The sequence below is a fragment of the Fukomys damarensis genome, unplaced genomic scaffold (genome assembly GCF_012274545.1).
Source record: "Fukomys damarensis isolate Sample0158 unplaced genomic scaffold, DMR_v1.0_HiC HiC_scaffold_16, whole genome shotgun sequence".
Taxonomy (NCBI): domain Eukaryota; kingdom Metazoa; phylum Chordata; class Mammalia; order Rodentia; family Bathyergidae; genus Fukomys; species Fukomys damarensis.
Window position 1 is genome coordinate 3,285,292 of NW_022900928.1, and position 14,368 is coordinate 3,299,659.

General features: G+C 45.1%; 1 protein-coding gene across 4 annotated transcripts; it reads left to right on the top strand.

The window, feature by feature from the left end:
* Positions 1-2,500: 2,500 nt before the first annotated feature.
* Positions 2,501-13,733, top strand: LOC117286302. Of its 4 annotated transcripts, none has more exons than XR_004517399.1 (2): positions 2,501-3,087; positions 13,002-13,733. XR_004517399.1 is itself a non-coding variant. In XM_033764056.1 (2 exons), the coding sequence occupies exon 1, from the start codon at positions 4,472-4,474 to the stop codon at positions 5,402-5,404; it is 933 nt and encodes a 310-aa protein (XP_033619947.1). In that variant the 5' UTR covers positions 2,501-4,471; the 3' UTR covers positions 5,405-6,012; positions 13,002-13,733. The 4 variants fall into 4 exon arrangements, 3 of the variants coding, with proteins under 3 accessions (XP_033619947.1, XP_033619948.1, XP_033619949.1); XM_033764056.1 differs by having other exon boundaries at positions 2,501-6,012; XM_033764057.1 differs by having other exon boundaries at positions 2,501-6,012; positions 13,005-13,733.
* Positions 13,734-14,368: the final 635 nt, after the last annotated feature.

The window sequence follows — 14,368 nt, forward strand, 5'->3', positions numbered from 1 at the left end:
TCCCTGGTGGATGTGTGGTGAGAGTGAATCTGTGGGCTGTACTTTTTCCATTTTCCTGAGTGTTTCAGGCAATGGAGATCTTGCTTATATTCACAGCATTTGCCCTTTGCTAAAATTACTTTTTAAAAAGGCATCTGTATATTGTCTGACCCTTCCATCAGATGGCAGGCTGCAAAAGGGTATAGAATTGTGCCGTGATCTTTATTGGATTTCAAGTCCAGAGCACTGTGTGACGCAAAGTGGGCTCCCAGGAAATGTTTAGCACAGGGTAAACAGGTAAACAAACAGCAACTTCCACGTGCTGCTCGGGTTAATTTGTGGAACCCCTGTTCAGCTGTGTCCTCCCACCCAGGGCCTCAACTCACAGCTTGCTCCTGGCACCTCCTGTGCATGTGAACTTTACACCCCTCTAGATTCCTCAGCTCTAGTCCATAACCTTTTTCTTTTTTTTTTTCTTTTTGTGCTAGGGATCACACTCTGGCCCTTGTGCTTTTGAGGCAGGAGTGGAACCACTTAGCTAAATCCCCAGCCCCTCTTTTTTTTTTTCTTCAAGTGTATCCTTGACGGTGAAAGTGCTCCGCTCAGCTCATCCTGCTCTTAGGCCTATCCTGCACCACACCCAGATCTTGATTCTATTAAACTCTTAGAGAGCAGATCCCCCTGATTAACACTAATCCCAAACTAGGAAAACACAAGGACCACAAATCTGGCATGCCTTTGAAGATCAGGGAGATTTCCCGGTCAAAATATGACTCCAACAGAAGAAAGAAATTGTAGAGAGTTGGCTCTGAGTCTTTTTAAGAAATTGTTTTGCACACAACTCTTTACAATTTCTTTAAATGTCTGACCACTGCCAAGGTTTGTTCTGGTTTTTAAACTCTGGTCAGAGAATTTTGAGCTAGGTAGGAGCCTAATGGATGCCATTCAAAATGAGTAGTACTTCTCCAATTTGTGAAACATGGCATTTAAGCAAATAACAACCTTTCACTGCTGGATTCTGGTACAGCAATGCACACCCACCTCTCATTCCTCCTGTTAAAGCTCCTGATAAATGTGACTCATTTGATATCTTTGTCAGAGGAGCAACACCTTGGTATGGTTTGTGTGCCTTTGAGAGCTTTGGCTTCTCCTTATCTTGTCAAATCGGATACTTTTGTAAGGATAAATATTCCTTACCAGTCTCTGGACAGTTAAACCACATAAGGCATCCATCGGTAGCCATTTTGTTTTTCCTTTTTAACATTTTCTTTAGAAATCACTTCTATGTCAGGGCATTCTTCAAATAGCCCACATTTTGACACCCACATTAATATCAAAAGAGACCATTTAATGAACAGTGTTCTTACGGAGAAGAATGAAGGCCTACTGAACAGAGGAATAGTTTAGATTGTTCGCCCTGTGAAAGGTCACCTCTGGAGAGGGAGGACTTAGCTCCGGCCCGAGGGGAAGGCAGCCCTAGTGCTGTGGTCTCGCAGGCACAGTCTCTCTGAGCTCAAGCACCTGGCTCCTGCACAAGGAGGTGAACGACACACCAGCCCTCCTTTGGGGGCCAGCTGAGGGAGCAGGCCTCCCCTCCATGACTCAGCCAGCCGGCTGTGAAGCTGAGGAAGGCTTTTTTAAGACTGGGCAGGAGGGAGGAGGAGGCAAGAGAAGAGGGCCGGAGGCTACGCAGAAACTCAGTCTTCCGAACAGTGCACAGGGTGGGGCAGCAGTTGGAGCCTGGAGACTTGGTCTGGGCGGGAGGCACGGTGTGCGTCAAGGTGATATTTGGAGAGGGAAGCAACTAAAGCAGAAGGCGAGGACCCCGGGGTTGGTGACAGAATCCCAGGACGCCTCTGCGCCCCGGCTTCGCAGCCTGGAGAGCTCAGAGAACCGGCCCCGCAGTCTGCGGTGCCTTTGGCAAGCAGGGGCTGCCCCGGCCCCTCGGCGGCTCGCTGGAACTTGGGAGCCGGACCCCACCCGCAGCCCCGCTGTTTCCTCCTGGCGTCCGGGTACAGACAACGACTTCACCTCTCTGGCGCCCATGTTCTGATCTCCAAAGCAGAGGGAACGTTCGTGCTGTCCTCTAGGTACCGTGCGTGTCGTCAAGAAAAGTGAGGAACGGAGCACGAGGGCTGACATCGAGCAAAAAGCACCGCGGTCGGTGACGGTGGCGATGATGGTGCCGACACAGCCGCCAACTGCCTTGGTTTCCCTGAGGACCTCAGCCCTCATCGCCTTCGCACAGAAAGCTCGCAGCCCGCGTCTACCGGGGGAGGGACAGACTGAACCCGAGGGAGGACAGGGTTCCGGGCCTGTCGTGGGGCTCCGGGTCTCTTCCTTCGGCCGCGCAGCCTCCCCTGCCTCCTCCTCCTCAGCCGCCGGTGTTTCTTGAGCTCTCGCCCCGAGCCACACGCTGCTCAGTGCAGGCTGAGTGCTTTCCCTGTTTATGCCTAGCTATGCCCCCGAGGGAAACGAAATGCTGTTATCACCGCGTTGCCGTGGAGGAAATCGCAAGGTCATCGCCGCGCGCTCTGTGCAGCAGCCCGGCCTTCGAAGGCTCTGCGAGGCTCACCAGGGCCGCAGCACCCGGGAGGCTGCCGTCTGCAGCTGGGCCCACGCAGCCTGGCACCCCCTGCGGGGAGACTGCTCCCTGGGATTCCTGGTGCCCTCTCTGGCCTCCCCCACTCCTCCTCCTCCTCCTCCTCTCCCTCCTTCTTTCCTCTCCCCTCCTCCTCTTCCTCCTCCTTGCTGGGGGAGAGGAGCAGCTAACGCTCTCTCTCTCCCACTAACGCTTGTGTTCCGCGTGTTTGTGAGCTCAGGCATAAGCCGGGAGCCCCAGACCGGTTCTTGAGATGCAGCTAGAGGCTCGTGTGGGTCAGGCTGTGGAGAGAGGATCCCCGGAATGAGTGGCCAGAGGCAGGGGCTGCGCCCTCAGCGGCCCCCTGGGAGGCTGGCTAGAGGATCTCTGCACCTATGGAGACCTGTGCAACAACCGGCTTGCAGTTCACTGTGAGAGGGCTCATTGCCGTCGCCTTCCTGCAGCCCACTGTGCTCTGGGGAGCTGGTAACCGGGAAATGAGGCCTCCTCCTCTGGGCTGTGAGCAGGTGGGTGAGGCTGCGGTGGGTGGGCCTGCGGACGGAGATGCACCCGGAGGCTGACTGGCAGGCAGCGCAGGGTTATTTTTCTTCCTGGTTCCCCACCCTTCTTTTTTTCCTCTAATCTATAGTAGGCAAAGAAATCCTCCTCGGCATTTTCAAGGTGATTATTTTTGAAAAGATTCCAAGAGATGAGCTATGTGCTGTCTCAGCTCTTTGGTGCTATTGATTCTCCAAAGCCTTGCAAGGAATAATTCTTTACCAGGGGCCCACGGTGCTGAGGACGCTGGGGAGCCCAGCCTTGCTGTTTTTCAAGGGAAGCACATGCAAGGCAGCAAATACTGGACCACCTGGAGACTAGTTGTTAGTTTTGCACCCAAACTTCATGCTCCATCCCCAGCATTGGATAGTACTGGATCTAAACTTGCTTTAGAAAACCCCACCCTGAGCCTCAGTACCCGACACCGGGTGAGGTTGACCAGTAGCCCAGACCCACAGCCCTCAGCATGCACTTTGTAATGACAATGCTGGATTCAGACAGGGGCCTGACACTCATGTCAGACCAACGAAGGTCGTGTTTAATATCACACTATTGAAGAAGAGAGAAAATATTGCTCTTTAATTTGCAAGTAGAAGTGACACACTGAATTTTAAAAATTAATCTTAGAGAGGAAGTCTGTGAAAATGGAATTATGCTATAGGATTTGGGGGATTAAAGAGAAGGACAGATCTAAGTGATTGATGCCAGCTGAGCTCCTGGTTCCAGCTGTCCCTGTGCTGGTTTCTATGCCTGAATTTTTTCATCATATGAAGCAATAAGATCCCTTTGCACTGCAGTAAGTTCATAATGTTTTTACTGCCACAGGAAAACATGGCTTTCTACTGGGGCAATGTTGCCATCAGGGGACATTTGACAGTGTCTGGAGATAATTTTGGTTGTTCCCATGGGAAAGAAGCTTATTGGTATCTGATGGGCCAATCTCAGGAAATCTGCTAAATGTCTTAAAATGCAAGTATAACTACCCACAACGAATAATTATCTGGCCTCAAAAGTCCACTGCTGATGCCGACAGACAAACATCATCAAGGAGACCATAAACAGGCTGTCTCTCTCACAACCTCTGCATGAAACACTTCCTCTTATCATGGATGAAATCTTGGTTGAGCTATCTTTGGGGCGGGGTGGGCTGGTGATTCAAAAGAAGCCAGCCAGCCAGTCCTGACATTAGCTCCAATAGCTCTGGTTTTCATATGGAAATGACCAGTACTTTCAGTCCAGACAAAGCCCCTAGATTTTCTGTCTCTGCTCTAGTGGTGTCATGTCAATATTTAGGAGTAGGAATTGTGCAGGTTCTTAGGCTCCACCCACCACTCCTTTAGTGCTTTTATCTCTATGTCAGGTAGCCACTTCTGTTTCTCCATAAGGAGAAGCAAGTGGAAGACTGGTCCTCACAGAATCCCCAGCTGGATAAGTGATCTAAAGGTACATGTGATCACAATTGGAAATTCTACTAGGAGATTCTGTAGACTTTTCAGCCTTGATTCATGGGGTCTTGTTTCTGGTGCTCACTTCCCGTGTCTGTCTTCTTCTGAAACAGACATCTTCGAATCTGGTAAACTCATCGTTGGTGTACTACAAGTGGCTGCAGTGATGTTTTTGACTAGGAGGGACTTGGTGGTATGTGATGTGAGCAAGAAGGTCTGGGAAGTGGTGAAGTGCTTAAACTCAAACTGGACTGGAGCCCTTTCCAGTCCCAGACTCTCTTGCTCACCTCTTCGTAATGTGGTGTTTCTTCCACTTCTGTATCACTGTGACCCGACCCTTGTTCAGAAATTAATCTCAGAACCCTGTCACCATCAAGCAAATTCTGTACTGTTTGGAATTGGTGTTTGGATCCAAAGGGAGGCTTGCCACGTGCGTGGGTGTGCACGAATGTGTGCGTGTGTGCATGTCTCCCATCATCCATCAACACTGCTTCACTTTTTAACGTCCACAACAATAGCTTTTTGTCTTGTGCAACATTCTGCGTGTCGGTGCGGCTTCAGTCACCAGTGGCTCCACTCCCATCGGTGGCCAAGCCGTGCCTCCTCGTTTGCAGGGATTCCAGAGCTTGCCCTTCTCGGCTTTCCTCTCCACGGGTCTTCTCCTTTGCTTACCCGTGGAACGTGGAGCAGAGAGGTGGATGCTCGACTTTCTGATCCCACGCGTGGAGGAGTAGGGAGGAAGGACAGGGATCAGATGCTTTGTCATCTTGCTAATTTTCCTACAGAATATCTGAAATCAATCATCCTCCCACCAGAGAGTGCTTTTCTGATTTACAGATGATTTATAGAAACTGAAGAAAGAAATAGTGATTACCTCCCTAAGGCACGGTGCTGATAAATGACAAACTCTAGGCTCCAATCCAGTTGAATCTCTCTCCAGTGACTGCTTTCATAACTGCTATGCTAAAGTACCTTCTTGGGAGTGTTGGGTTTTGTTCAGAGTTGACCTTCCCAATTACATAGTGAGCAGGTTTTCTCCACACTTATAAGTCTCATTATAATTATTGAGGAAGAGACTGAATGAAATGAAGTCAACACCACCAAGCACTGCATCTTCTCTCTGGGTGACTGATTTATGAAATGAGCGATGCTTGGTAGTGTGCAATCAGGAAGCAACTTCAAATTCTGTCAGATCTACCCCTCAGTTTTCACTCTATGGATTTACTATCATGCCATATTGTTGATATATTGTCACAAAACAAATCACCCCCAAAGTTTAAGAGCTTACAATTATAACTTTTTTACATCCCAGAGTTTCTGAACGTCCAGATCTGAGGATGACTTAGCTGGTGGCTCTGGTTCCAGGACCGGAACAGGGCTGCAGTCACCATGTCAGCCAGGCAGGCAGTTGTCTGAAGACTTGGATGGGGCTGGCCTCTCGCTTCCAAGGTGGGTTGCGAATCTGTCTCTAAGTCCAAGTCCTCAGTTCCTCACCGTGGGGCCCTATGGAGTTGCTTGTGTATCCTCTTGTCACGGTGGGCAGCTCTTGTCAGTGTGTGTGATACAATAGAGCAAGTGAGGAATTATAGTATCTTTTATGACTCAGTCTTGCAGTGTTCCCTCTGCCATATTGTTCTCCTTACAAAGGAGTCCTTAAGTTTAACCCACACATGCAAGGAGGAGAAATGAACTGTACCAGTTGAAGAAAGCATTTTTGGACACATTTTAAAGCTGCAACAAATGATCTCCTGAATAAAATCCCAGGCATGAACCCTAACTTTTCTGGCCAGTCTCATATAGCAAAACTTCCTGGTCCAATCTAACACAGATTCTTAATCAGTTTTAAGCTTCTCATCTTCCTGTCTTGGGTTTGCTCCCTGAAGGGAAGGAAGAATTTGTTTTAGTATGTCTGTTTTCCTTGCCAGTGTAGGAGGACCCTCTAGAGTCGGGCACCCTTGCAGTGGGACAGGAGGTGACAAAGGCACACAGTGCTCTGTTGATTTCCAGGTGGAAGGATTTTCTTATTTGGCTTATTCTGTTATTTCCACTTATCACTTTCTTCTCAGAGTCATTCTTCCCTTATCTCAGCCATATCCAAGACCATGAGTGCTTTCTTAAAACCCCAATTAAAAAAACAAACAAAAAACAAAAAACAAACTCATTTAACTTAGGATGAGAAAAAAATATCATTTTTCTCTCAGCATTGACAATGATGTTTTTCTATTGATACCATTTACAGCTAGCAAAATAGAAAACCTCATCCACACAATCTTTGCTTTATGTCCAACCTTATACCTTCAACTTCAGAGTATGATGAACTAAAGATTAATATATATAATTGGCATCTTTAACACATCCAATTTTGAGGCCTGCTGCTGATAATGTTATTTCCAATGTGTTGATACCTTTATAGAACTTTTAAAGAACAGGAAAAAATACACTTAACCTTCTATTACATCTGCATGAGCTGACTAATAATTACTCTGATTGTGGGCTCTTGAAGATTAACTTAGATAATTTTTCTCCTTGAAGTGGAGCTGAGAAATTTTATCTCCATGATCAAAAGCAACAAAACTTTGGTTCCATAGCTCCTGATAAAATTGATAATTTTAGATTCATGTTTGACTGTGGCGTACATCTGGTTGGGGAAGTAGAACATGCTGTACTTGTGGAATCCATAATGACTTTTAGCTGTATTCTCACCAGCAGAGAGACCTCCTGTCACAGAGGACCATCTTTCTGAGGAGCCCTATAGACTCTGGAAATGTGGTCCAATCACACACATTTATTATTGATACATCACTTAGCCCTCTGGCCTGGAAGTGCTTTGCCTGACAAAACCCTATTACCTCACCTGTTATATTTACTTCTCAGAAGAAAATAACTTTGCAAGTTGTCCTGAAAAAACAGTCACAGATTCAAAATTCTGCCAATGCCTTGGAAATTTATTTCCACCATCCCTCTGAGATATGGGGATAGATATTTGATTTATGGATAGAAATGTGTGTGTTTCTTTCTGTATTAAAATGCCTTAGTGTTCTCTTTGAGGGCTTTTATAGCACTTTGTCACAGTAACAGGTGTGGAGTGGATGCTTTGCTCACACATTAACTTGTGTAGATGAATGGACAGGTGAATAAAGAGATGGAACATTGGAGAACTAAAGGCTGAAATGTTCTTAGCAAACTCATTTGACAAAATCACACACTCCCTTCCTAGAGAGCCAGTCTTGTCCTCTCCCTAACCCTGCTCTATGAAACTGCCCAACTAGTTATGGATGATTACAGCATGATGACCAGCTGCTTCACTGTGGGCCAAACAGAATCAAATTTAGTGACTGACCAAGTATCTGGTGGCCCTCTGTCCAGCAGTGCTGATGTTGCTGGTTTACAGAGAGAAGCACAAAGGATGGACACAAGGAACAGCTGAGACATTATCCCCAGCTCACTCTGCTTGCTTTTCTTCCCACCATGTAGCACACCATAAGATTTGCCTATTTGTGTTTCTATTTTACTTGTGCATTATAGGAATTCCTCAGTAGAACTCACCATGTGACAACAGGACCTCCTCCATCTGGGTCATTCCTCTCTTCCCAGCACTGTAGAATGGTGCTTGTACACTGGAGGGCTTTTTAATAAATGAGATATCATAAGTGCTCCCACTCACGTCTACTGTCTCGAAGAGACTTCTTTTATACCATAAGAGTGCCAACACCTGGGAACCCAAGCTGTGTGTGACATCATCTCACGCATTGGTGAGATCTGTCCCAGGATGACTGCCCACTTACTTTCCCACCAATAGAACCCTATAACAAGGATCTTACTCATCTCTTCCCAGACCTGGCTTGTAGTGTGTGTTCAACCTGTTCATTTTCAACCCACTCAAACTGATAAGTTTTATGTTAATCCACAGCTATAGACCACAGGCAAATGTCCCCACATTTTCTTTATTCTTTTGGCTTCAAATCCTGTGTCACTTGTATTCTTCAGGTAGTTCTGCCAATGACGGTGCTGAGGATACTTAACTTCTCTTGGCCTGAAGCCTCTTTAAGGCTATAGTCAAGAATTAAGTATCACGTAGTGTGTGAGTGCAGTGCTGGCCTGTTTAATGCTGAAAATCTGGGGGAGTCTTAGGGAGATACATCTAAGCACATGACCCATCTGGGATGGAAGTGAAAACTCCTTCCTTGGAAAGGACTTCCAGAAACCCAAAGCCCTCAGAGTCCTGTGCTGGGGAAGTGGCAGGAAGTTTGCCCCCTGACTCATCTGTGTGGTGCATTTGGTGCTATCGATCTCATATTGGCAGGAAGAGGCCCACACACCTCAGGAGTGAGGTGTGGGATGCATTGTTCAGTTCTGAGGTGCTGAGCATGTGGGGGCTGTGTGTGCTGCACAGCAGGCTCAGATGAGTCATATGGCTGTGAGGAATGCTCCTTTGAGTTTGCTGCCTGGCTTTGCAGCCTTCGTCCTCTCCTGACCATCTTTCCAAGAGCTCAGACTCACAGCAGCAGCTGATCATGTCCAGGCTTCCAAGGACCAAGACAGTTAGTCAAAGCTCAAAGACCACCAGAGATATAGTATGGTGTTCATGCTGTCACCTTTTCAGGCAAAAAAAGAAAAAAAGAAAAAGAAAAAAGTGCCACAGAAAAGTGAGCTTCTGGAACGAAATGGACTTGAGCTAGAAACTCAGCTTCATTTCCCAGCTGTGGGACTGTGGACGAGATCCTTAACTTCCCTTTGAACACTGATGTTTCTGTGTCAAAGCATGAGAGGGCTGTGGGGGCCACTGAGTGAGTCAGCTTCCATAGAATTCTTTACAGTGCTGCTTCAGGTGTGGCAAGCATCCCCATTCTTCCCTGACTCCCTGATTTCCTTATTAGTAATAAGAACAATGCTCATTTAATCTCCATGAGCACTGTGCTCACTACTTGTTTAGAATACACAGGGCCAATTGCCTTCCTATGTGAGTTCTTCTCTATCAGTAGTTTCCTAAATTCTGTGCCTGGGCTGACTGCTGTTTCTTAGCCTCTCTTGATGCTAAGCCAAGCTATGAGGCAGTGTTTGATCTGCAGATTTAGATTCCAAAGTCTTCTAGGGGGCCCTGGAGAAGCTCTGCACTTTGGCCCTGGTTACATCTTCCTGTTTTCTGACCTAGGGCAGAGCTGCCTTCCGGCCTCTGTCAGGTGACCTCATGACAGTTGCCCAGGTGCTGGACAGCGGCTCTTCCAACCCTGCCACACCCACCTCTGGACTTGGGTTTATGGAGGCAATTTTCTGCATTTCGTTGGGTTTTATGCAATGCAGTCAGATTTGATCTTTTATTTACAAGTTTTTGACATTATCATTACACTAACAATGTTGAGATTTACAAAGTGAAGAACCTGCCCAGAATAAAATCTTATGCATCTAATAAATGAAGCATAGATTTGAATCCATGCCTTAAATAGTAAAATATAAAATTGAGACAATATTCCAAAATCCTTCCCCAATCTTCGGCCTGCCCTGTCTGTTCCAGAAGTTTGTTCTGATTTCTTACTCCTTTGTAAAATCCTCTTGATATTTTCCCAGACAGTAACTTTTGGAAATATCTGCAGTCCAGTGTTAATCTTGGCATCAAGTAGCTATATGATCTTGGCACACTTATTTAACTTCTCTAAGTAATTAACAAATGCCATAGCTTAAATCTTGGCACAGTGACTCATGTCTATGATTCCAGGAGTCCTGAGGCAGGAGGATTGAAAATTTGAGGCCAGTCTGGTCAATTTAGTAAGACTCTGTCTCAAGAAAAATAAAAAATAATTGTGCACGTAGCAAAGTCATAATTATTCAAATAAGTAATCTCAATAATCTCTAAACTTTTATTTGTAGTTGACTATTTATCTGGAAGGGCAGTTTAGCAGATTTCTAACTATCCCATTAGAAAATCATCAGTTTGTATTTAGGTAGCTCCATCCTGTGTATCTAGTAAGTAGATAACAAATGTTGATTAAAGACTGCAGTAGGATCAGCACAACATCTATTTATTTGCTCTCTTTTCTTTTGGGTCATTGACTTCTCATTCTTCGTATTTGCATCTGAAGTTGGCATCTCATTGGGTGGTTTAGAGGAGATGACTGCATGGAGGGCCAAGACCATTGCTTCCAAAGCGTTCAGCTCGCTTCAGCGGCAGCAGAAGCAAAGGGAACAAATCAAAGGCCCTAAAAAAGTCATGTTGGCAGGAAAAGGAAAAAAAATGCAAACTGTCCTTTGGGTGATTTAATACATTTGGCATGTAGATTCAGAAAAGTAATGTCCAAACACCAAACAGCAAACCAAAACAGCTTAGAAAGGTGAAAGCAAGCTGGGGGACTGTGGGGTTGAGTACACATTCCTTTATGAGGCATTTAGGAAACATAAGTGGCTAGAGCCTTAAAGAGTATTAAAAGAAGACTTGAATAACATTGCAAGGATCATGTGGTCTGCTGCGAATGATCAAACTGGGTGGAATGGTGAAGGAGGTAGAAGTGATTTGATGTAAGCAGAGACTTTTTTCCCTGATAGTCACAGGGAGAAGTAGCCTTGCAACTTGCCAGTGGCGCTGTCCGAGTGCAATGGGACAGGTCCTCTGTGCTGCCCTTGTAGCAGATTTAAAATCGGATCTTCTTAAAATACAGGTTGGTATTAGCAACACAGGCTAACAACAACAACAAAAAGAACTGAATGGCTATTATCACCTTGGTCTCTTTCCAAGGGCTTTCTCTAATTAGCCTGCTGACACTTCTGAGACTCCACTTGTCCATCTGGAAATGGAGCTCACACCTTACGGTGAGGATTTGCACTCTGTACAAGTTCTACACCTAAACAGCACAGTGGGCGAGGACTGACACACAGGACCTTCCCAGTGAACATCAGTTCTTCCAGTAACAAAGGGTAAATCTTCTTCTCTTCACTAATATAGACTCCAATTCAATTTGCTTTGAGTCTGTTATCATTAGGATCCAGTTTCTGTGTAAGGAGAATCTGAAAAAAGAGAGCCCTTTGTGTACTTCTGCGCTGTAAAAAAACTTGCTCTAAATAATACAATATATTTCTTTCCTCACAGGGTTTGCAATGTGCTTATATCATACCTGTAACAAAAGATTGACTTTTTCAAGCACTTTGCTGCCTTTTTAGTGAGACCCCCTTGGTGTATTTTGCAGGGACTGGACTGGGCAAACATGTGGCACAAACACTGTTTCTTCAGAGTGAATGTGTTTATTGCGCTACTGAAGGAAAGGAAGTAAATCACTCCTCCAGCAGCGCTGTGGACACTGGATTTAATTTAAAAAGTGAGAGGGCGAAGAACTCTGGTGGCATTTCTTGGTTACACTGCAGCTCCACAAAGTGGTTTCCTTGCTTTTGTTGCTTGTTCCTTTCTTGATGATGCCCATCTGACTGAGGGGGAGATGGAATCTCAGTATCGTTTTGCTTTGCATTTTCCTGCTAATGATAATGAACACGTTTTCATGTATTTATTATCCATCTGTGCTGCTTTGTGAGCTTTTAGTTCGTCTTAGTGAACGCTACTCAGGGTTCCCAGTGGAATTCACCTGGCACATCTGCTGGGGACAGTTGCACAGTAGCCACTCCGGAATCTTGGAAACCATTCAATTACATTTGTAAACATGGGGAAAGTGGGAGGCGAGGTACAGAGAGGAGCTCCCATTTCTTTTTTAGCTAGCATTCCACATATTCCAGTTCAGATTTTACCAAGAGGGCAGTGCCACACTGCAAAGGTTTTTGATGGTGACTTGTGTTTTATCAGGTGATTTGGTCTTTCTGGCTTAACAAAGAAAGCCAAAGCTAGGCATGGTGGTGCACACCAGCAATCCCAGTGTTACAGGAAGGCTAAAGCAGGAGGATCACAAGTTCTAGCCCAGCCTAGGAGAATTAGTGACTTACTGAGACTCTGTCTCAAAAACATTTTTTTTTAGGGGCTGGAGATGTAGCTCAGTGCAAAATCCCTGGGTTCAACCTCTAGTACAAAAGAGAAAAAAAAAGGAGAAGAAGAAGAGGAAGGAGGAGAAGCGGGAGATGTGGAAGAAAGCCAAGAGGCATTTTGTTTTTTCCCATTAAGTTTATTGGTACATTTTTGTTGCACAATGCAGTTACATTCATCATTGGGCTGTTGTACCTTTACATGATTCATCCTGGATCTTATTTTTCCCCATTCCCCTGCCCTCCCTTCACCCCTCCACCCTTCCCTATTTACAAAGACTTTGTTTCCATTTTTTCCTTTTCTCATAGTTTTTTCCCCTTCTTCCCTTTTCCCTCCCCTCCCTCTTCCCCTACACCTTTAGATGTTTTTTTTTTCCTCCTATGACACAGTATCAATTAAATATTTTGATCCTGATTTGCACTTTTAGTTTTGCACACCAGAGAAACTATTCGGTATTGACACGTGTGATTTTTTTTTTTTAAAGAAGGAAATTTAAACAAACAGTCCTGGAAGTGAGAAATCCGAAGTCGAGTTATTTCCAGAGCCACGCTGTCTCTGAAGACTCAGCGGGCAGCCGCCTCCTTGCTTCACCCTACTTCTGCAGGTAACGCTCAGCTCTTCTCAGCTTTGCGGAGACCACACCAATCTCTTCTTCCTTATCTACCACATTGCGCTCTGTGAGTGCTTCTGGGGCACTACTGTTACTTCTCACAAGGACACCAGTCAGCGGATTCAGGCCCACTGTGATTTGTGTGATCTCGTTTTCATTTAATTACCTACATCTGCAAAAATCCTGTTTCCAAACAAAGCCGCTTTCTGAGATTCCACTTGGACATAGATTTCTGGAGACCCTTTCCACCCGTTAGATAGGTGACTGGTAAAGAGCTGCATTTCCTTTCTGCTGGGAGGAAAACACAAATATACAACTGAAAATAAGACTAATTAGAGGACACATTAGCAATTAAACTGTGGCCACTTGCAAAGAAATACATGGTTGAAGTTGCTGCACAAATTATATAAACACAGCAAATCTGGTTCTCTTGGATTCCAGAACCAGAATTAAAGACTGACACCTTGAGAAAGATATGACTGGGGAGACCTAGACACTCAGCCTTCTCACTGGGCCTCTGTCAGTAGTCTTTGCACTAATTGAAACGAAAAGTATAAATACGGATCAAAATGTATAACTGTTATGGTGTAATAGGAAGAAAACATCTAAAGGAGTAGGGGAAGTGGGAGGGGTGGGGGAAAAGAAAGAAGGGAAAAGAAAAAACATGTGAAAAGGAAGAACATGGAAACAAAGTCTTCGTGTAAACAGGGAGGGGCGGAAGGGGTGAAGAGTAGGCTGAGGAATGGGGAGAAATAAGAACCAAGATGAGTCTTACAAAGGTCCAAGATCCCAGTGATGAATGTAATTGTACCAATAAACTTAATAGAAAAGAAATAGTAAAAGAGGAGATTGTAAAATGGGGCTTTCAAAGTGGGATCAAAGGACCTATGAAATTTCAAAGTTGAGAATAATTCGATGATAAGTTTTATGTAAGTCTCAGTATTTCTAGAATGACTCTGTTCCTATTCTGATTTCCCAAACAAAAATTGTATTGTCATAATCGGAAAAATGTTGAGTTTATTGATGTTCACATTTGCACAAATCATCTTCGGCATAAGATAGACAACTTGATGACTCCATTGAAAGGATTCAGTACAGTAGCTAAAAAGGACACCCCCACCCCATGGTTCTGCAGAGTGGTGGAAAATTTTATGATAAATTTGTTTGATCAGGAAAGGCTCTTTTGGAACAAAGTTATGGAAAGACTGAGTATACTTACTTAGTAGGACATAAGACTCCAA

Excerpts from the sequence above, each read along its gene's own strand:
- LOC117286302 (XM_033764056.1), top strand. The coding sequence starts at position 4,472 with ATGTCAGGTAGCCACTTCTGTTTCTCCATAAGGAGAAGCAAGTGGAAG.